The 21,515-nt window shown below is 42.0% G+C and overlaps 1 protein-coding gene across 1 annotated transcript; it reads right to left on the bottom strand.

Annotated features, from left to right (window-relative positions):
- Positions 1–17,118: 17,118 nt before the first annotated feature.
- LOC144368487 (testis-expressed protein 38-like) lies at positions 17,119–18,330 on the bottom strand. The gene is made up of 2 exons (XM_078027462.1): positions 18,294–18,330; positions 17,119–17,765 (listed from the first exon to the last, which is right to left on the bottom strand). The coding sequence occupies exons 1-2, from the start codon at positions 18,328–18,330 to the stop codon at positions 17,119–17,121; spliced, it is 684 nt and encodes a 227-aa protein (XP_077883588.1).
- Positions 18,331–21,515: the final 3,185 nt, after the last annotated feature.

Genomic DNA, 21,515 nt, shown 5'->3' with positions numbered 1-21,515 from the left:
ACATATTCAAAATGATACTATTTTTTAATCACTTCTCATTAAATCAAACAATTTTTTTAGAATCACATAATTTCAATCTTAGGGAAATAACTTGTCAAAATAATTAAAATTGTTTCTTCAAATACATGCTTTTGCAAATTATAAACTTAAAGAAGGAAAATCAGACAATTATCCTCTATTTGGACTTCAAACTCTTTTGATCAGCAACTCTTACCAAGCATGAAGCTCACACTTTATCAGTGAAGGAAAATATGTTTCTTGTGAAAAACAAGGCTGGAGCTACCTCACCAGATGAGCTTCAAGACTAAACAGTTTAAGTCGTTCTCCATTATTTTTAACTTAGACATTGCTAGTAGCCATTTGCCATGTGGCCTCATTTCTCTGATAAATCTAAGAAAACCCACTTATTTTTAGTTTGTAAAAGATACATTAAGTGCAGGAGGCAGGGAAAAAAAATAAAACTCCACCTATTTTATAAAGTGTTACTTTTACACCATGGTAATTGTTATTCTTTTGAAAGAAAACTTAAAATTAAACTTTAATGGAAAAAATATCTAAGTAAACTTAAAGGATTTTGTTCATTAATTAAAACTATGAGAAACATGAAAACTATGTCTTATGGTGTGCTTCAACCCTCATTTTTGCTTACTTTTTGCTGAATCTCAATTATTTAAAAAGTAATCATAAATAAGGGTTAGAAAGAGTGACATCTTGAAATGATTTGCATTCCTATTCTGTCTGACAATGGTTATAGAGTGAAATTACTTTTCTCTGACCCTTCCGGAAAAAAAAATCAATCTTTATTCAATAATGCAGATAAAATGAAATTAAAACTAGAAAGTTAAGTAAGTAGATCCAAGAATTCTAAGCTTTTCTGAGAAGATCTGGGTTTCTTTTCTTATAAGTGCTTAACCTTCAGACTTTCAAATAATAGCATGCCAAAACTATTTTAAAAGAAGCATGCATTTTAAAATAACAATTTCATTTCAAAGAATATAGCCTAAGGAAATAATCAGAGTTGTACTCAAAATATGTATACAAAAACATCCACAAAGGTTACATTTATAATATAAACAATTGTATTAAAAATAACAACTTATCAGTAATAAAGGGTTGGTGATAAAATAATGTTATATCTATATAATAAAACATCATAAAAGTTATTAAACTCCCTCAATATTTCCCAAACTGACACCAACACGCTTCTTAACTTTCTGGCTGATAAGGGTTACCAGATGTCTCCCCGAAAAGTACAATTATCACAAACTCAGGTTACCTACCTTGGAGTCCAACTTTCCCAAGATTCCAAGGCAATCACTTTAGATCAAAAAGCTCTAAATTGTGACTACCCCAATCCTAAAAACTAAGGAGAAAATCTTATCCTTCGAGCAGGATATATGGGGGCTGGATTCCCAATTTCTCACTCCTGGCCAAACCACTACATGAAATGGCCAAGGGAGACAAACAGGAGCCCCTCCCCTCATCACCTAAATCTTATTTTCTCTCCATACAACAATCCCTCCTACGAGCACCAGCCCTACATCTCCCAGACTTCCAACAAAACTTTCTTCTTTATTCATGAAAAAACAGGCTTAGCCCTTGGGGTGATAAGTCAAAATAAAGGGCCCACCTTTGCTCCTGTCGCTTACCTTTCCAAACAACTAGATCCAATTGTTAGGGGGTGGGCCCCATGCCTGCATGCTCTAGCTGCAGCACACACTTTACTACAGGAGACAAATAAACTGACTTTGGTAGCACAAATATTATCATTTCCCTTCACACTCTGTAGGATCTTCTCACTTACAAATGCTTAAAGACCTTTACTCCCTGCCACATCCTTTTCCTTCTGGTCTCATTCCTCCATGATCCCCCCATTTCCTTTAGGGCCTGCTCAGTCCTAAACCCAGCCACTCCTCTTCCCCAAACAGAAACACCTTCCTACCATCACTGCCTTGAAGTACTAGAAAACCTTATCCCCTGCCTCACTCATATCCATCAAGGGCCTTTGCCTGATGCCACTTACACTTGGTTTACAGACGGCAGCGCCTTCACACTAGATGGCCATCATCATGCAGGATACTCTGTAATCTCCCTGACTGACCCACTCAGCATAAAATTTTCTACAATAAAGGCAAAATCCCTACCTCCACACACCACCAACCAGAAAGCTGAATTTACAACCATCACTAGGGCATTTCACCTGGCGGCTGACCATTCCCTAAATTTATACACAGACTCTAAATATGTTTATCACATAATCCTCTCCCACTCTGCCACATGGAAAGAGAGAGGACTTCTTACAACTAGGGGCTCCACAGTCACCAATGCTGATCTCATTAGAGCCTCACTCCTTCCACACCAACATGACTCTTCACCTGTTACAAGAGGCAATTCAAGGGCTTATCAGGAAGCCTAACTAGCAGCCCTTGCCCCATTGTACCCTAGCCCCAGTTATCCCACAACCCAAATCCCCAGTGTCAACCCAATTCATGCTCTCATACCTTGATTCCATCTTTCACACTAACTCTCAAAGCTTAAAAGATTTTACAAACTCATTTCTCACACTCAGCCCCAAGGATGTTCACTTTCTGAAATAGCTAACTTCTAACTGTTCCATCTGTAAAAAAACAAATCCTCAAACCCTTTTGAAACCTGGAACCTTCCCCACACATCAAGCACAGGGCCTCATTCAAGCAGCTGACTGGCAACTGGACTTTACCAACATGCCACCAGTTTGCAAACTTAAATACCTACTAGTTCTAGTAGATACTATATCAGGGTGGGTTGAAGCCTTCCCAACTGCCAACAAGTGGGCTACCACAGTCGCCTCTATCCTTGTCTCTGAGACGATACCCAGATTTGGAATACCCATATCTTTTCAGTCCAACAACAGACCCAAATTCATTTCTCAGATTACACAGCATATTGCTAAAGCTCTTAACACCCCATGGCACCTGCGCATCCCCTATCATCCACAATATCTGGAACGGTGGAGTGTACCAACCAAACAATAAAAGAAATTGTAACCAAACTTACCCTTGAAATTCACCTAGATTGGGCCAAACTTCTTCCCCTTGACTTATTGTGACTTAGAGTATCACCAAAAAAATCCACCCTTCTCTCCCCATTTGAAGTCATGTATGGCCATTCTGCCTTTTCCCCTGGTGTCATAGCTTCTCTGTGGACTCTACCAGAAAGTCTCTCTTTCCCTCTCCTCTCATTTATACACTCTCACCTCTGGTAAAACCAAGAAACCCTACTTCCAGATCCCCAGAGGACTCATGCTTCTTTTCCCCTAATGCCAGGAGCCTGGGTATTCTTCTCTCTCCCATAACACCAAGATTTTCCCTTGTCACCAAAATGGGAAGGACCCCTATAAGTTACCCTATATACCCCCACCACTGTGAGGTTTCAAAAGTCTCCAACAATGCTAACTCCCTGGATTCACATTTCTAGGTTAAAACCTGCATCAGCTCCTGAGCCTGAGTCTGTGGATACCTCCTTTTCTTCTTCACTGGCATAGGCCTGAAGCCCTTCTCCCACTAACCCACTGAAACTTTGTTTCACTAGGTCCTCCAAAAAACAATGAATAACCTCCAGATCTGGTCTACCTCCCTTACCTCCTCTTAGCCTACTCTGCCCTTTTCCATATCTCCTTCATTCAGATCCTACATATGGAAATTCATAGTAGTTGATCAATGGAAGCATGGATCCATATCAAAAACTGAACAAAGTGCCATTTTTGACATGCCCCTCAACTCAACTGCCCCTATTACCATTTCTCTTGCAAATTCTTGATTCTATAAAACAGCCTGAATAGGACCCTATCTCTGCTATCTATTCAATCAGACCCAAGATTATTGTAAATGGTGTCCAGACACTTATAAAGGTTGTCCTTACTGGTCATGTAGAATCCATCATTATGACAGATACCAGAAACTAGAAACCAATATGTTCCATTTGATACCTGAGGAGACTTGGAAAGAGGCCAGAGCACATAGAAGATGAGAAAATAGCATGATGGGCCTCAGGAGTCACATGTGACCCCTTTTGGGCTAACAAACCCTCTGAATATTTATGGAAAGGGAGGAGCATAGTAACACAGGCCCTGACCAAGTCAACAATCTTTACCTCAGACATAGAGCACTCTGAAAAAGTCCTAATTAAAAAGACAGAGGAACTCCAAGGTCCCTCCTCCTCAGACCCCTCCAAACCTAGTTCTTAGATCTATACTTTGATCAAAATCATCCAAAACACACTGGCATTTCTAAACACGACAGTCCTCACCCAAAATCCCCAAAACTGTTTTCTTTGTGCCTCCCTGGAAAGGCCCCTCCTGGCTGCAGTCCCTCTCAAATTCTCATATAATCTCTCCCCTACTGGCAGTAAAATGTCTCAAATATCCCTTTGTGAGAACCCACACCCAATAACACCAATTTCTCTTCCTTGCCCCGATGGCTCTGCATTCGCCTCTCGTCACACACCCAACATGACAGATGGTGGCATTACAGGATTGCTTCTACAAACAAATACACAAATCCTGGAGACTTTCTTTGGTGTAATGGAACCTTAATGACCTACATCCCTAACAATATAACCACTCCCTGTTTTGTTGTCCAAGTAACCCCTCAACTTACTTTATATAGCACCACAGAATTTGAACACTTTTTCTCTCACTCTACTTCTCCACGCAGTAAGCGTGCAGCCTTCCTGCCTATTCTGACAGGAATCTCTGTAACTGCAACTGTAGCAGTTGGAGTATCAGGTGGAGCTACAGGGCACTCTATCTGGACTGAAGATGACCTTCACAAAATGCTTCAAGCAGCTCTCGATGCTACAGCAGAGTCACTCTCCTCCCTCCAGAGACAGGTCACCTCTCTGGCTCAGGTGGTTCTCTAAAACCAAGGAACATTAGACTTATTGACAGCTGAAAAGGGAGGTTCTTGCCTATTTCTAAGGGAAGAGTGCTGCCATTATGTGAATGAATCAGGCCTAGCAGAACAGAATGTTAACAAACTCACTGACTTTCCAACCCAACTGACTAAAACTACTACCCAAACTTCTTTTCTGGGATTCTTTTTAAATCCTTTTGTCATACCCTTTTTAGTCTCTCTTACAGGCATAATACTCTTCTGCACTTTCCTCCCATGCATAATATAGTTCCTCCAAAACCAGATGAACACAATTTCTAACCATACCTTTAAGCAGTTTCTTTTCAGGGACTGCCAACTGCTTCACGACCTAGATGACTCCATCTCCTCTCAAGGAGCTCCCACCCGATGCTGACAATGCAAAAACTATGGCCAATCAGACAGCGAGAGACAAGGAACCCAGAGAAATTCTTAGTCTGCCACCCTGAATTTTTGAGCCTTTATGCCCTTTTAAGCCTCCTCATGGCCTCTTCTCTGCTAGTCCTGCAGCGTGGAACTCCTGCCAAAAACTGACCTTTGCTTCAATCCTCATGCTATTTTTGCTCACTCTGATCTTCTTCAGGTGCTGGTGATGCCATGGGAAGACAACACTTTCAATACTTCCTAGAGTCCCTGCAACAGGACCAGTGGCTGATACCAAGGATCTCCTCCACCCAGGACTGGTTTGATACCATTGATGACTTATGGCTTCAAGGAATTGTGTGGACTTTGCCCCTGCTGAAATAACAGTCTATAGAATCTGGGTGTCATTTCTAGCTGCCTTGGTGTTCCCAGACCTGTCCCCCAGAAATTCCTCCACTTTCCCTCATAGGTTCTACACTGCCCCAACATTAAGCAGGAAGTAGCTGGATGATTTTATGCTACCCCCATGTCACTTAGAAAAAAAAAGGGAGGAATGTTATGTGCAGGACAGGCTAAACTAAGTTGTATTCAGGGCATACAAAACAAGTGTTAGCTGCAGGATGACCTGGCCACTCAACCCCCCTCTTTCTGGTTCTTTATCACCTGTTTCCATCAAGTCCAAAAGCTCAAGCCCCTGCTCAAGGCTGAACGCTTAACCAACCTTGTGCCAACAAGGCAGCTTGCAAACCCAGAGACCCTATTAGATTTAGGCAGAACAGCAGAAGGGCTATAAAAACCTTCCCCTGCCAGGCGCTCTCTCCCCCCCCCCCTCTTTTTTACTGCTGCAAAACAGATCTCTTGGTTACTCCGAGTATTGTGTATTGTGGTCACTTTCCTTTCACAAATACATTTGCAAATTCATTCCTTCAACAAATGTTTACCAACATCTAAGGCTTGCCAAAGACTGTTCTCAGGGTACCAGCAAGGTTCAAGATAAGTAAAAGGTCAAACAGAGAACCTGAGAACTTTCATTTCCATCCCCATTAGATTTGGCTTTCTTACTCTCCTACCAAGTTTCACACATAGAACATAAAAGCAGCAATCTAAGGCACACATCAAGTCATTATCCAAACCATTATCCTAGGGAGAAATCATCCCTTGGATTCATCTGATAAAATCATGGTTTCCTGTTTTTAAGTAGGCAGAGATCCCCTTATCAAGAACTCTCAGTCAAGGCACTAGTTTTAACAATGGTGATGATTTTTACACTGACCAAAGTGGGGTTAAAAACTTTCAAGGATTGCTTTGCCTGGGATCCAGAGACCAGAGGCTTGTGATATTTTAGAAATTATATACTAGGTTTTGTATGTACTGTAGTTTTTCTCAGGTTAAAGTCCATACCTTCATGGGATTCTCAAAGTTGTTCAACCAAAAAGAACAGCTGTGAATAAGAACAGCTCCCAACAAGTTGAATAGTCCAGCTTTTGAGGGACAATTCAATGTAGTCACTGCTAGGTCATCTGAATTGAAACCTGACCCCTAGGCCTGTGCTCTCAATGCCCAATACTTACTCTAAGAGTTCTTTGAAGGCTTCACCTAGAGTGGAGAACTGGTGGCCTTGGTGAGCCTCAATGACCAGACACAGGAAACAGGAATTTTGGCTCTAGCAATTTGGGCTCAAATCAACTCCTGGTCTGGACACTTCCTCTGGGCCACTCTCTGCTTCCTATTCTATTTCTGGGTGAAATTTGCTTTCTGCCTTGGTGGCATCTCCTCCCTCCTCAGACTCTCCTTGGTTGTCTTCCTCTGCCTCCTTTTCTTGTGCATCTTCTATTTCCTTCTCAGGGCCCTCCTCACTCTGTTTTGCTCTTGTCCTCACTCTCCTCCTCTGCCTCACTCTCATCCTCTGAGTCACTGCCCCCCTCCTGCTTGCTTGCTACCTTGCCCTCCTGTTCCACCTTGGCTTGACCTCTTCTTCTAGTCCTCTCCCTGCTGGCTGGAAAGGTCCAGTCCTGGATTTCATGAATGTGCTCAGTCAGGTAGTGACCTAGGAACTTCTGCCTGTGCGTTTGACATTGCAGTGGCCGTAGCAGAAGCCACATTCTCTGTTTCCTTCCTTGCCGCAGAGACTTTTCTGAGTGGCACTCGTCATGTGCTCTCATAGGGTAGATTCTTCAAGGCCACACTTACTCAGCAGGCCAGGTGGGTGTTGTGCCACTGTGGCCTAGGCCTTGGGCCTTCAGGCTCCTTAGCTTCCCTTCTTCTGGTGCTGGGTCCCCTCAGTGGGAGTCACCACCATGATGGGCCATGAGGTGTCCTGGTGCAGAACTTAGAGTATAGGGCCTTCCCACTGGCTCCACCTGCTTCCTGGACACTCTGTGTGTGTGTGTGTGTGTGTGTGTGTGTGTGTATGTGTGTGTGTATTTTGCAGGAATTGGAGCCAGGGCCTTGTGCATACAAAGAATGTGCTCCAATAGTGAGCCACACCCAGCCCTATGTATAACTGTTTCTTTCAGCATAATGTTTAGTAGACTTAGCTGTGGTGTTCTGTGTACTAGTACTTTATTTTTTATTATTGCTGATCATGGTCCATTGTATGAATATATAAAAAATGTTTTGTTTTCTGTTGATAGATGTTTGTATTCTGTCAAACTTTTGGCTCAGGAATCATGCCAGGAATGTTCTTGTAGAAGTCATTCATGGGCAGTGAACTAATCTTTCTTGAGCATGTGGTGAAGTCCTGAGTCCTAGAGTAGGTGTATGTTTGGTTTCATAAGGAACTAACAAATAGCATGCATGAGAGTTCCAGTGACTGCATATCCTCAGCAACCCTTGATATTGACCATTGAAATTCATTAACCATTTTGCTGAGTATCTGTTTGTAGTTTTAATCTGAATTTCTTGGGTCATATCCTGAGCACCCCTAGGATCTATGCTGGTTGTTAAAATGTATTATGTGAAATGCTTGCTCAAGTGCTTTGTTCATTTTAACGTTGAAATATCTTTTGCTTATGGATTTTTAGGGTTCCTTTGTATATTCTCTAAATAGATTCTGTATTAGTTGATAGCTGATGTATTTACAGCCTTAATGATATCTTTTGATAATGAGATGTTTATGATTTTAATCAGGGCTGATTTACCAATTTTCTGTTTTGGTTTAATGCATTGAGTCCTGCAATATAAGAATCCTCACCTCCCCCAATCCAATATCAGAAAAAATTTGTTTTTGATTTTGAATATAGATGTAGAATAAATCTAAAAGGCTTTTTTTTTTGTGTGTGTGTATAGCTTGGATGAAGGAGAAGAGTTTATTATTCTCCATGCTCGTGTTATTCCAACATCATTTTTAAAAATACCATCTTGCCCTATGTGATTGCAGAGGTGAAGTAATCCCCTTCCTCTTGATTTCCCTGCCTGCTGCAGCCAGGGGCGACCTCTGCAGAAGGGGCTCAGCTCAGGGGCAGGGCAAGGGGACTCGATGTACAGTTTGTTTCATTTTCATAATGACACATAGAGGGTCACTGGCGGGGAAGAGGTGGGAGATGCCCTGGAAGACTGAGGCGCTCTGCCCTTTGGATCCTTCTGTTGGCCCCCAGGTCCCTCCAGAGTCTAGTCAGCCCTGGCCCACGTCGTACTGCGCTGGCCTCCGGTCTGCCTGGGAGCCCACCTCAGTGGCCTGACCTAGGAGACCAAGGTCCCTGGGACCTCACCCGCCCAGCTGGTGCCTCACCTCAGAGGGCAGTGCTCCCCCAGAAAGCCCCAGGAGGCTGTCCTTGACCTACAGGTTACTCAGGCGCGGCAGTCAAGAGACGCCAGCTTCCAGAGGCGGCAGGAGCTTGGTGTGGGTCCCTCCAGCCTGGGAGAGCGACGAGAGCCCTCAGAAAGGTGGGAGAGACACAGTAATGGCTGCTAGAGGGCTGGGTACTGAGAGCTGGAGCAGGCTGTGAGGGGCTCCGCCTGGCAGGAGAGCCGTTATCTGCCAATCTCCTCTACTTTGCATATTCATGAGACTGACTCCGCCTCCTGTTCCTGAAAGCCCGTTTGAAATATATATCAAGAGCTGTGTAATGTTTTGAACAACTAATAAAAAAAAAAAAATAAAATAAAATAAAATAAAAGAGAAAAATATATTATTCAAGAGGAAGCATCACCTCGCCCAGGAAGGCCTGGCTGATTATTTATGTGAGGAAGCCTCGGCCCCGCCCAGGAAGGCTGGGCTGATTATTCATGAGGCAGCGTCGACCCGCCCAAGGAGACTAGTTGATTATTCATGAGGAAGCTTCTCCCCGCCCAGGAAGGCGGGGCTGATTATTCACGAGACAGAGAGGTCGGTTTGGAAAAGGCCCAGGAACCAGGGCAACAGGGTGAGAGCGAGACTTTGACCGTTGAGGTGAGCGCTATCCTAGGCCCTGCCTCAGGAGAAAGGGCGCTTGGGCCCTGTTAGTCCAGAGCTTCTTCATGTTGAAATTTTCTTCTCCTTGAAATTGGAAGTTCAATTTTAAAGTTTTCCCCGAGGGACCTAAATTTTCTGAGGAGAAACAGAAACACGGGGCTGAGGGGGCGACAGAGGGGAGGCCATGGGTGACCCACGACTTTCCACCAGAAAAAAATTCCAACCAACAGAAAGGAGACAGAGAAGGAAATAGAAACACCGTGGGACCCCTGCATCCTGCCATCTAGCAGTTTAACGTCCTTTTTGGAGGAACTGCAAGGACAGGCCTGGGTGAGGGCCCTGCAGCCATCATTAGCCACCAGGCAGCCACAGGCTGTGCCCTGGGAGGAGGCGCCTGTGGAGCTTTGGGGGTCTTCCTCCGTCTGCCAGGTTCTCTCCTCCATTGACGGGTCCCCCTGTATCCACTGCCTGTTGCAGACCAAGAGATGAGCCAGGTGGCCCCCAGTCCCCTGGGACGGCCTGCGCTCCTCTCTCACCTTATGGAGGGTTTGCCCCTTAATCTCTGTAGACTTCAGTCCTCCCAACAGACCAGGGCAGCCAGTGTCCTGGACCTCAAGACTGCCCAATCACCCAAATGTGCCAGGTGTGCCCAGCGCTCCACTGGCTGTGCTCACCTGGAGAAAAGGAAGGAAAAATGGTTGTTGCCCTGAGGGGGTTCAATCTCATTAGGGTGAGACTCCACTCTCTTCCCCATGAACTCTGAGTCCCTTGAGATGGGAAGCATGACTTCCAGCTTCTGATCCTGCAGGATGGCTGGCACAGGGCAGTTGCCTAGTGAAGGCTAAATAAGTAATTGAAGTAGCATGAAACCGATTTTTCAAGACCAAAAGAGCATGAACAAATATCCAGTCAACAGAGTGGCAACCATGTACTCTGAATGAGCCTGAGTAGAGAATTATCAGGGCCAATTGAAGTTTGCTGAGCTGGTGAATGAATAATAATGTATTGAAACAAGCTCTGTGACAAGTCTAAGTCACTGGGTGAACTTTGGCAAACCAAGTTCCCTTGCTGAGCTTCACTTTCCTTTTCTTTATGGGTTTATGTTTTACATTTTAATCCATGATCATTTTGAATTAATATTTGTACATGGTGTGAGTTTTAGGGTGAGGTTCTTTTCCCCTCCCCTTTCCTTCCTTTCTCTCTGGCTGAGACATTGTCTTGTTCTACAGCTATTTCTTGAGAAGCCTGTCCTTCCTTTGCTAATTTCACTTTCCTCTTCTTTTAAATGAAAGGGTCAGATTTATACTAGAGGAAATCACTGTTCCCTTATAGTTTTACGAATCTTTTCAACCCCCTTTTTCTTTTTTTTTTTAAATTGGTTGTTCAAAACATTACAAAGCTCATGACATATCATCTTCCTTATCAACCCACTTTTTTTGATGTGCACTTCCCTTAAGCAAAGGAATATCATATATATGTAAAAAGGGTCATCTAGTTGAAATTCAGAATTCATCTGTTATATATTGTCCAGTTGATAGATTTTTCCTATAAAAACTATGGTTTTAGAAGTTTGATGAAAATGTATAGAAATTCTTAGTATAAAAAAAAAGAAATCCTTAGTCTATCAAGCATGACTTTTTTGGACAAACTTAATAGATTGTGGGTTTTGCTTCACTTGGAATGGAGGGGGAAAGATGGTTTACTTCTGAATTAAAAAAGCAACAACTGTTTAATCTTTGTATTGGATTCACAAACTGAAGGGTAAAATAGTAATTGTTCCATGAGTATAAAATAGAGTGAGGTAGAAGTCAAGAGGTAAGGCTGGAGTCACTTTTTTTTTCCTCAAAAAGTCAAAGAAATCTTTATTGTCAAGAAGATCATTAATCCTCATCATAGAGAAAACATCAAACAAGAGTGAATAATACATGTTTGTGGATCCAGTATTCAAACAAATATATAAGCAAAAGACATTTTAGAGTTCTGTTCCTAAAGTCAATAGTTGTGAAATATCTTTTTAGTTTTTAGATAATGAATCAGAATAAGGTGATACAATACATGTTAGAGCTATTCTCTGAGAATGGGTGAGCTCTAGAATCATACATCCTGGGGCTGCCAGCTTGTGAGCTTTCAAAATTAAGAGAGCTTGTACTTTAGTAGGAGATCTCCACCAAACACCTGCTCAAAGGGAGAAACAATAGTAGTAACCAAATACTAGAGGATGAAAGGGCCTGGTTATATTGAAAAATGATTTGGGTCTTTTTCTTGAAACAAATTCATCCTAAAACACCAGAAAAAGTCTCAACCATGTTTAGACACAAGCAAGTAAGGAAGCCCTACACTTAAGGAGATACTGATCACTGCATCATATTAGATGAAGTGAAAGAAAAAGGCAACTTTTATTTTAAGGAGTTAGTCTACAAAAACTCCTACATTGTAAATCAAACCTTTTGTGTTCTAATTCTTACTTCTGTCACTCTATGTCTGACTATTCCTGGGTCAGTCCAGGATTTTGGGGGATCTAGATTTCCTCACCTACGAAGTTAGATATTTGGACTAGATGACATTTCTCCTACCTCTAAAATTGTTTGACCTTTTCCTTTACTGCTTCTCCACTGGTTCAGCAAATATTTATGGAGCCACTATTTTGTTCCTGTACTGTGACAAAAGTGTCACATCTTATATAATTTATAGGAATTGTTCAAAATAGGCAAATCCATAGAGATGAAAGGTAGATTAGTAGTTACTGGGGGCTGATAGAAGAAGACAGTGAGAGTGATCACTAATGGGACTGGAGTGTCTTTTAGGAGTGATGCTGGGTTTGGGATATTTCCTATGAACAAAATCATAATATGTGGCCTTGGGTATGCTTCTTGTAGTGTAATTCTGTCCTGGTCTGTTTATGTTGTAGCATGTAGCAGTACTTCATTTCTTTTTTGGCTGAGTAATATTCCATTGTATGGACATAGCCCATTTTATTTATCCATTCATGAGTTATTTGATTTGTTCCACATTGGGACTATTAGGAATAATACTGCTGTAAATATTATTGTGCAGGGTTTTGTAGATATGTTTTCTTCCCCCAATATATGCCTAGGAATGGAATCGCTGGGTCATTGCCACATGCACCCATTCTGCACTCAGGCCTGTGATCCCTTGTCATCCTGCCTGAGAAACTACCATGTCTCCAGACACAGATCGTTATCTCAACTTCCTTTGTTCTAGTTAAGAAGACCAGCTTACAAGCCCCAGAAACCAATTACTTACTGTGAATGTGGGATTTATATCTGTATGGAGTCCTCACTTACCCAGCCTAGTCCTTGTGTTGAGCTATAGTCAAGCATCAACTGCCACATCCTCAGCTCTCTGAGAAAGATTGGGTAGTGATCTGAGTATGGCTTTCATTTGCAATCCTTTAGCTATTCTGTGTGGCAGCTCCTACTTCTTCTTTCTTTAGTTTCCCAAAGCATTGCTTTCTGATTATATATATATATAAAATCTGGCATCATAATGTTTACTTAAAGAGCCTCTCCATTATTCAGAGAGGTACCAGGTCCTGTAGAATTCCCAGAGGAATAAAGTGCCTGGCTTCAAGATGCTGCAATGTACCTGGCACCCAGGAGTGGGTCTGAGGCAACAAAGCTGAGGAGTGGACACCCTTCCTCTGCTGCTGGCTGATTTGCATTCTATAGCAGTTTTCTTTCTTTGCATTGCTGCACATAACCCCTCCACCCCCCTGTGCTGGTGCTGCTGGTCACAGTGGAGAATTTTAACTCCCATGGGGTCAGTGTCCTGTCAAGCAGTTTTTTTTTGATTGCTCAAAACATTACAGAGCTCTTGATAAATCATCTTTCATACATTTGACTCCATTGGGTTTTAAACTCCCATTTCTACCCCCAATACAGATTGCAGAATCACATCTGTTACATACTCACATTTTTACATAATGGCATATTAGTGACTGTTGTATTCTACTACCTTTCCTATCCCCTACTATCCCCCCTCCCCTCCCCTTCCATTTTCCCTCTCTGCCTCCTCTGCTGTTGTTCAGTTCTCTCCCTTTTTCCCCCTCCCCTTGCCCATCATAACCTCTTATTCTTTTTTGTATCATTGAAGGTAACCTACCATTTCCATATCCTTTCCCTTCTCTCTCCCTTTCTCTCCCCCCATTCGTCTTTGTTAACTGTTAGTCTTTTCCTCATGCTCTTCCTTCTTGTTCTGTTCTTAGTTGCTCTCTTTATATCAAAGAAGACATTTGGCATTTGTTTTTTTAGGGCTTGGCTAGCTTCACTTAGCATAATCTGCTCTAATGCCATCCATTTCCCTGCAAATTCTATGATTTTGTCATTTCTTAGTGCTGCATAATACTCCATTGTATATAGATGCCACTTTTTTTTATCCGTTCATCTATTGAAGGGCACCTAGGTTGGTTCCACAGTCTAGCTATTGTGAATTGTGCCGATATAATCATTAATGTGGCCGTATCCCTATAGTGCGCTCTTTTAAGGTCCTCAGGGAATAGTCTGAGAAGGGCGATAGCTGGGTCAAATGGTGGATCCATTCCCAGCTTTCCCAGGAATCTCCATACTGCTTTCCAAATTGGCCTCACCATTTTGCAGTCCCACCAGCAGTGTGCAAGTGTACCCTTTTCCCCACATCCTCGCCAACACTTATTGTTGTTTGACTTCATAATGGCTGCCATTCTTACTGGAGTGAGATGGTATTTTAGGGTGGTTTTGATTTGCATTTTTCTGATTGCTAAAGATGGTGAGCATTTTTTCATGTACTTGTTGATTGATTGTATGTCCTCCTCTGAGAAATGTCTGTTCAGGTCCTTGGCCCATTTGTTGATTGGATTATTTGTTATCTTATTTTTTAATTTTTTTTGAGTTCTTTGTACATTCTGGATATTAAGACTCTATCTGATGTGTGAGGGGTAAAAATTTGTTCCCAGGATGTAGGCTCTCTATTTACCTCTTTTATTGTTTCTCTTGCTGAGAAAAAATTTTTAGTTTAAGTAAGTCCCATTTGTTTATTCTTGTTGTTAACTCTTGGGCTATGGGAGTCCTATTAAGGAATTTGGAGCCCGACCCCACAATATGTAGATTGTAGCCAGCTTTTTCTTCTATCAGACACAGTGTCTCTGATTTGATATCTAGCTCCTTGATCCATTTTGAGTTAACTTTTGTGGCTGGAGAGAGAAAGGGATTCAATTTCATTTTGTTGCATATGGATTTCCAATTTTCCCAGCACCATTTGTTGAAGATGCTATCCTTCCTCCATTGCATGTTTTTAGCCTCTTTATCAAATATAAGATAGTTGTAACTTTGTGGATTAGTCTCTGTGTCCTCTATTCTGTACCATTGGGCCACCCGCCTGTTTTGGTACCAGTACCATGCTGTTTTTGTTACTATTGTCAAGCAGTTTTTATTGACAGCTTTTTGTTTGCTGTGCATCTCCTTGGCTTGTTTAAAAACACCAACTAGATTTTGTTTCTTTCATACCCAAACCAGAACACATTTGGATATCCTGAGATTTTACAGAGTGTGAATTTTTTATTATATGAACTTAACCTAACTTGTATTCTCATATGAAGTAATGCAAATCTACTTTTGTTCTACTGCAGTTATTTTGGTCACACATAAGCAATTTTGGTTCAGTTTAGGGGGTGAATTCAAGGTTTTTATAACTCAGTTTGAGCTTCATTTCATATCAGTGAGAGCCATTTTAATTTAACTGAATAAAACATTTTGTTTTGGTCACTGTGTTACAAAGCCTCCCCCCGTCCCTTGATTCTTTAAAAAAAGAAAATCTTTTCGATTTATGTTTATGGCTTCTCTCATCCTTTGAAAGCAGGGGCTAACTGATCATTGGCACAAATTAATGTCCTAGAATCTACCTTCAGAATTAGAGTGTTGGGTGTGAAGCAGTGAAGACTATATGTCAGGGGCTTTAGGTCTCTGCAGAGTTGAAGGGGGCAAGGTGACCAGGGGGCAAGGTGATGGAGAAGTGAACCTCTGTTCTTGTTCTTCCAGAGAAGATCTGCGTAGTCCTGTTTTGTATTTTGAGATACAATATAAGATCATGTTTACACAAGGAAGAAATGGTTCCACTTAACTTTAAAAAATGAAAATGGCTTAAAATATATTGCTAGAGGCCATATACATAGAATCAGTCTTTCTTTGCAGTTGCTGGATCTAAGCCTTTCAGCCCACATTGGGGGGGGGGCGGGGAAGAAAAAAATTGGCTACATGTTTACTTACTTCTGAGAATCACAAACACACACACCACAAAATAGCCAAAACCAGGCATTCTCTCAGGGATGTGTACATTTAACGTTTAGATGAAATATGGTAAGTGGTTTTGCTCATTTTCAAAGTAAATGGGAAAAATTTGTGTGACAGAATCAGGCTCTCAGGCTTTCTTATCTCTAAACTGGGGCCAAATATCTGATAATTATCTTTGTGTCTCCTTTTTGGACCTTATTCAGAAAGTATAAAAATTATTTATATTCCCATGTAGAAGAATGACAGGGGACTCAACTTTTGTGCAGCTGTGGATATCTTAAGATAGTGCTTTGGATGTGTTACTCCATATAATATTAGGTGGTTACCACCAGCCCTTTCAGTAAGCAAATCTGTAGACCAAGCTGATGACACTCCATACACAGTGAAGCATTCATTCACCAAGGATGTTTTAAGAAGACATGATTAGGGAAGGGATATCATGGGGTGGAAAGACCAGGAATTGTAATGCCAGGCAGATGTACATGGGAGAAGAGGATCAGCAAAAATAACAACAAAAAGAAATGGCATATTCCCTTGGAACCTGTCTCCTCATCAGAAAAAGAAAAATCATAATAACCATTTTGCAGTGTTGTTCTGGTAGAAATAATGTAGAGAAACAACCAGCTAAGAGTCGATACATCATAGACATCACCCAGTCAGCACATAGTGTGGTGAGGTTCACTGACCTCATGATGACTTGCTTGGCCAGTGGCATAGCCACTGTGGACTTCTGTAGCTGTGTGCCATTGGCAATTGTTACTCTTGTGGCAATTTTACTTCCCATCCTGCAGAAGAGCAGTGCCTTTGGGGACCTAGCCCAGGGTCTTGAACACATTGAATACTTGATGGAGGGAATTGAGCTCATCCACAAGTATTGGCTCAGTGTGTCTCTTCAGAGCCAGCCTCCAGTTCTCACTGTATTGGTGAGACTTGTGCCACCATCACACTGGGGAAGGACATTGCTTTCCTACTGTCAAATGAGACACAAATGACTCTGACTTTTCAAAAAACTTTACTATGTAACATCTATATGGGTTATGACCTGTGTATCAGGAACACAGTCTTGACTGGCCCCTGAATCTCTCACGTTCAGTGACAGGAGGCTTCGACACTGAAGTAAAAGTCTACACATTGGTCAGTTCACCCCTCTGGCCAGTGTGGGAAGGGACTAGAAGTGAACCTTCCTTTTAGGAGCCGTGAGAAAGGGGTAGGAGGCAGAGTGGGACAGCATGGGAGGAAAGTTCAGGGTGTGGAGGGGAGGGGCAGAGGGGATCTCTGGAAAGACAATCAAAAAGGATGATGGGGTCTGGTGCTCTGTCATCCCCTTAGGTGAGGGCTGCTGTGGGACCACCAGAGCAGGTTGGAGGGTAACAGGGGCTTCCTCCTTGGGGCTTCTGCATGGCGATGGGGTCTGGCACTCTGGCATCTCCTTAGGAGAGGGCTGCTGTGGGACCACCAGAGCAGGCTGAAGGGGAACAGAGGCTTCCTCCTTGGGGCTTTTGCCTCTTAAGGCATGACGCCTGTCTTCACGGGGGTGGGGCTCTGAAGGAAGATCCGGAATTTGGAGTTGAATGTCAGTATTGTCAACAGCCCGGGGAGGGTCTATTCTGATGGCAGCAGTCATGCCATATCTGCGTCGTTTGTTGACCCAGTACAGCAGTGGGCTATAACTAAAGGTGGCAGCTTTCATCACCTCCACCCACTGCTGTGCACGCTGTCTCCTCCTCAGGTTCTTCCTCCAGTGGAGTAAGAGGATGCAGCCACTAGTTATCACGGTGCAGAGCCCCAACAATCCGAAGTACCATGGGACCCACGCTGAGGCAGTAAAAAAAAAAAAAGAAAGAAAAAAGAAAAAAAAAGAAAAGAGGCAAGCTGACTGACAGGTCTAGCTTAAGACCTGAACTGTTTCTAATTCCTCTCCTGGATTTGGCTCATTCATTCTCTCATTTCCTCCCACCCTTCTCAAAGACATGCCTAATAATTTCCTGATTCAGTCAAAGTATATTTGAAAGGCATATAAGCGACCCCATTAGCCTTTTACATATAAGAAACACTAGGTGTAGAGGGGCCAGAACTGGCCAGACTCAAGTCAGGCCTTTTGGCCCCCAGTCTGGGACCCATGCAGTCATTCAGACCAAGAAGCCTCACTAAGGGCAAGGACCTCAATGGTATCTTTTCTTCTTGGGCAGAACATGGTCTCTGCCTCCGAGGAGTCCTTAGTTTCCTAGAGGAGTCTGTCTCTTAACTAAATAGCACTCCATTCAGGCAGCCACCACCCCATCCATGCAAAGGGTCTTCCCTGAAAGTTTGTCGCTCACACTCAAAAGGACTGGGTGTACTTACGGCCAGGGAGGCCCAGGTCCTCCTTTTGCGAATCCATAAGGTTCACTCTGGTTACCAGGCCTATAGGTCTGCAAAGAGTGAACTGACTCACTACTCTCCCCACCAATGGGAGTCCCTAGAAGGCCCCAGTCCCATTGTTCTCTAAAGATGAGATCACCGGGTTCTGAGCATCTGGAATTCTTGGGCTGGTGCTTGTAGAGTAGTTGGCAGTTGATGGAATAAGGGACTCCATCTTATGACATCTCATGAGCATGTTGTTTTCCATGAAGGACTGGTCCACCATAGAATTGTCTGTTCCCAACTTTGTGTGGTGAACTCACAGGCAGCTCTCAGGAAAGGGTTCTTACACCCTCAGAAGCTTCTACTTGTGTTTTCAGTTGTTAGGGAGCCATTTTCCAGTGGGGAGTGAAGCAGGGAGGACAGTGTGCATTGGACATCCCTACCCTTGAGAAGTGTCTTACCTAGTTGTCAGGGAACAAAATGGCTTAGAAGAACCATGTGGTCCAAACCTCCTCCTTTGGCTCCTACCATCTCTGTTTTGTTTCTTCAACAAGTGTTTTTTGGGCATCATCAGGTTCTGTGGGATCTCCCCTGTATGTGATGTGATCCTGCTTCTCTTTCCAGCTCCATCTCCCTTCCCACCCATCATATACCTTTCTGCCCTGGACATGCCAGATTCCCACAGACCCTGCTTATTCCCCTCTGGACTTTTTGCTCCCTCACTCAGGAGTGTCGCATACCACATTTCCACCACTGAACACCTCCTTATCCTCCCAGGTGGTCAGCTCCCCAACTCTGAAACAAATAGTTCTTTCAGTTGATTCCCCAATTTCTAGAACTCTGAAGCAGATTAATTTGAAACAAATTGGTCCCAGGGACAGGAATCAATTTGATTTCAACAACTATAAATTTGTATAAAGTGGAAAATATAGTGTACTACAGATTTACCATATTATTTTTAGAAAGTTGCTCTATTTGAACTGGTATAAAAGTGATGCCCTTTAAAATAATACCACTCATCTACCATGAACAACTAAAGTTCAGTTAAGTATAAATTAAACTGAAAATATTAACCTGATGCTCTGCCACTGAGGCTTATTTTTTATTTTTTTATTTTTTTATTTTTTTTATTGTTGGTCTTTCAAAACATTACATCTTTCTTAATATATCATGTTTCACAATTTGATTCAGAATGGTTATGAACTTCCATTATTACCCCGTATACAGATTGCTGAATCACATCGGTTACATCAGTTACATTTCCATTGATTTACACATTGCCATTCTAGTGTCTGATGAATTCTGCTCTCTAACCTATCATCTACTATCCCCCCACCCCTCCCCTCCCCTCCCCTCTTCTCTCTCGACCACCTCTACTGTAAAACATTTATTCCACTTGTGTACTTCTTCCTTACCCCTTACTTCCTCTTGTATGTAATTTTATAAAACCCTGAGGATCACCTTCCCTTTCCCTGCAGATTCCCTTCTCTTTCCCTTTCCCTCCCCCCTCTCATCCCTATTTAATGTTAATCTTCTTCTCCTGCTCTTCGTCCCTACTCTGTCCTTAGTTACTCCCCTTATATCAAAGAAGTCATTTGGCATTTATTTTTTAAGGATTGGATAGCTTCCCTTAGCATAATCGGCTCTAATGCCATCCATTTCCCTCCAAATTTTATGATGTTGTCATTTCTTAATGCAGAGTAATACTCCATTGTGTATAAATGCCACATTTTTTTTATCCATTCATCTATTGAAGGGCATCTAGGTTGGTTCCACAATCTTGCTATCGTGAATTGTGCTGCTATGAACATCGATGCAGCAGTGTCCCTGTAGCATGCTCTTTTTAAGTCTTTAGGGAATAGACCAAGAAGGGGAATAGCTGGGTCAAATGGTGGTTCCATTCCCAACTTTCCAAGAAATCTCCATACTGCTTTCCAAATTGGCTGCACCATTTTGCAGTCCCACCAACAATGAACAAGTGTACCCTTTTCCTCCATCCTCTCCAGCACTTGTTGTTGTTGGACTTCATGCTGGCTGCCAATCTTACTGGAGTGAGATGATATCTTAGGGTAGTTTTGATTTGCATTTCTCTGACCGCTAGCGATGGTGAGCATTTTTTCATGTACTTGTTGATTGATTGTATGTCCTCACTGAGGCTTATTTTAAAATCAACATATTTTCCATCCCCTTCTCCCCATCCCTAACCTGGAACAGAATTACTTTTTGACCCCATTCAGTTATTATCTGTCCTTGAGCACACACCCACCACAGGATAAAGAAATTCAGAGTTGGAGATGGCAGCAGAAGAGTTAAAAAATTATTATATCCCAGATTAAGAAGTGAAATAGGACCGGGCACACCTGAAATCCCATCTTTCAAAACACTTTGTTCCCCCTGTTGTGCAGAATCACAGCCTCTGGGACAAGAGTCCCTTGCATTTTTCCTTTGCTTGCAAAGTAATTAAACTTCTGTCCATCAACTTATATATAAATAAACAAATGGGTATATCCATTCAACAGAAAATATGTGTGGATTTGTGTGTATATAAACACATTATATTTATATAAGATTTTGATATTAGGGATGGACCCCAGTATTCAGTTATTGAATAAACAATGTACGAAGCCTAAATCAACTAAAATTTGAAAATTATTTTCTCTCTGAAAAAACTTTTAATAGCAATTTTACTTATTTTCTACATCTATATGATTTGTTGAAATGTGCATATATATGTTTGTGTATAATATATGTATAATATAAAATATATAATACATATATATGTCTACATATATTTATATGTATATATGTATCTATATATGTGCACATATGTATATATATATATATATATATATCTACATATATATGTGAAATTATTGCTAAAATTAAGAAATCAAAACCAGTTGACTTGTATCTATTTTAGACCCAGAGCTCAGTCCTTGAAACACTTTGCTTAATTTGCAGAGCTTGACCTTCATCCTGTCCTGCAGTTTTTTTCTGCTTGCTGGTTGGAAATCTTGTCTGGTTATATTCCTTGCATTCTTCCATATGAAAACAGCCTTACTCTCTGTGCCAACCTGAGCCATGAAGTACTCCGAATGGAAACTACTTATGATTTTGTAATGAAGATATTTGAAAAAAAAAAACTGCAAGAAATACCAAAGAGAAGGTAGTCAAAGAATTCGTTGGATTAATTGTTTTTACAAAGTAAGTCTAAGTTTTTAA

This window comes from Ictidomys tridecemlineatus, chromosome 2 (assembly GCF_052094955.1).
Source record: "Ictidomys tridecemlineatus isolate mIctTri1 chromosome 2, mIctTri1.hap1, whole genome shotgun sequence".
NCBI classification, from domain to species: domain Eukaryota; kingdom Metazoa; phylum Chordata; class Mammalia; order Rodentia; family Sciuridae; genus Ictidomys; species Ictidomys tridecemlineatus.
Note: the sequence above shows the minus strand (reverse complement) of the source record. Positions and strands in the feature narration are given on the sequence as shown.

Bases quoted from the DNA above. Each gene is read 5' to 3' on its own strand.
- LOC144368487 (XM_078027462.1), bottom strand. From the start codon at position 18,330: ATGGATTCGCAAAAGGAGGACCTGGGCCTCCCTGGCC. The intron at 17,766-18,293 runs GTAAGTACACCC...TTACTGCCTCAG, and splicing joins GGACCTGGGCCTCCCTGGCC to CGTGGGTCCCATGGTACTTC.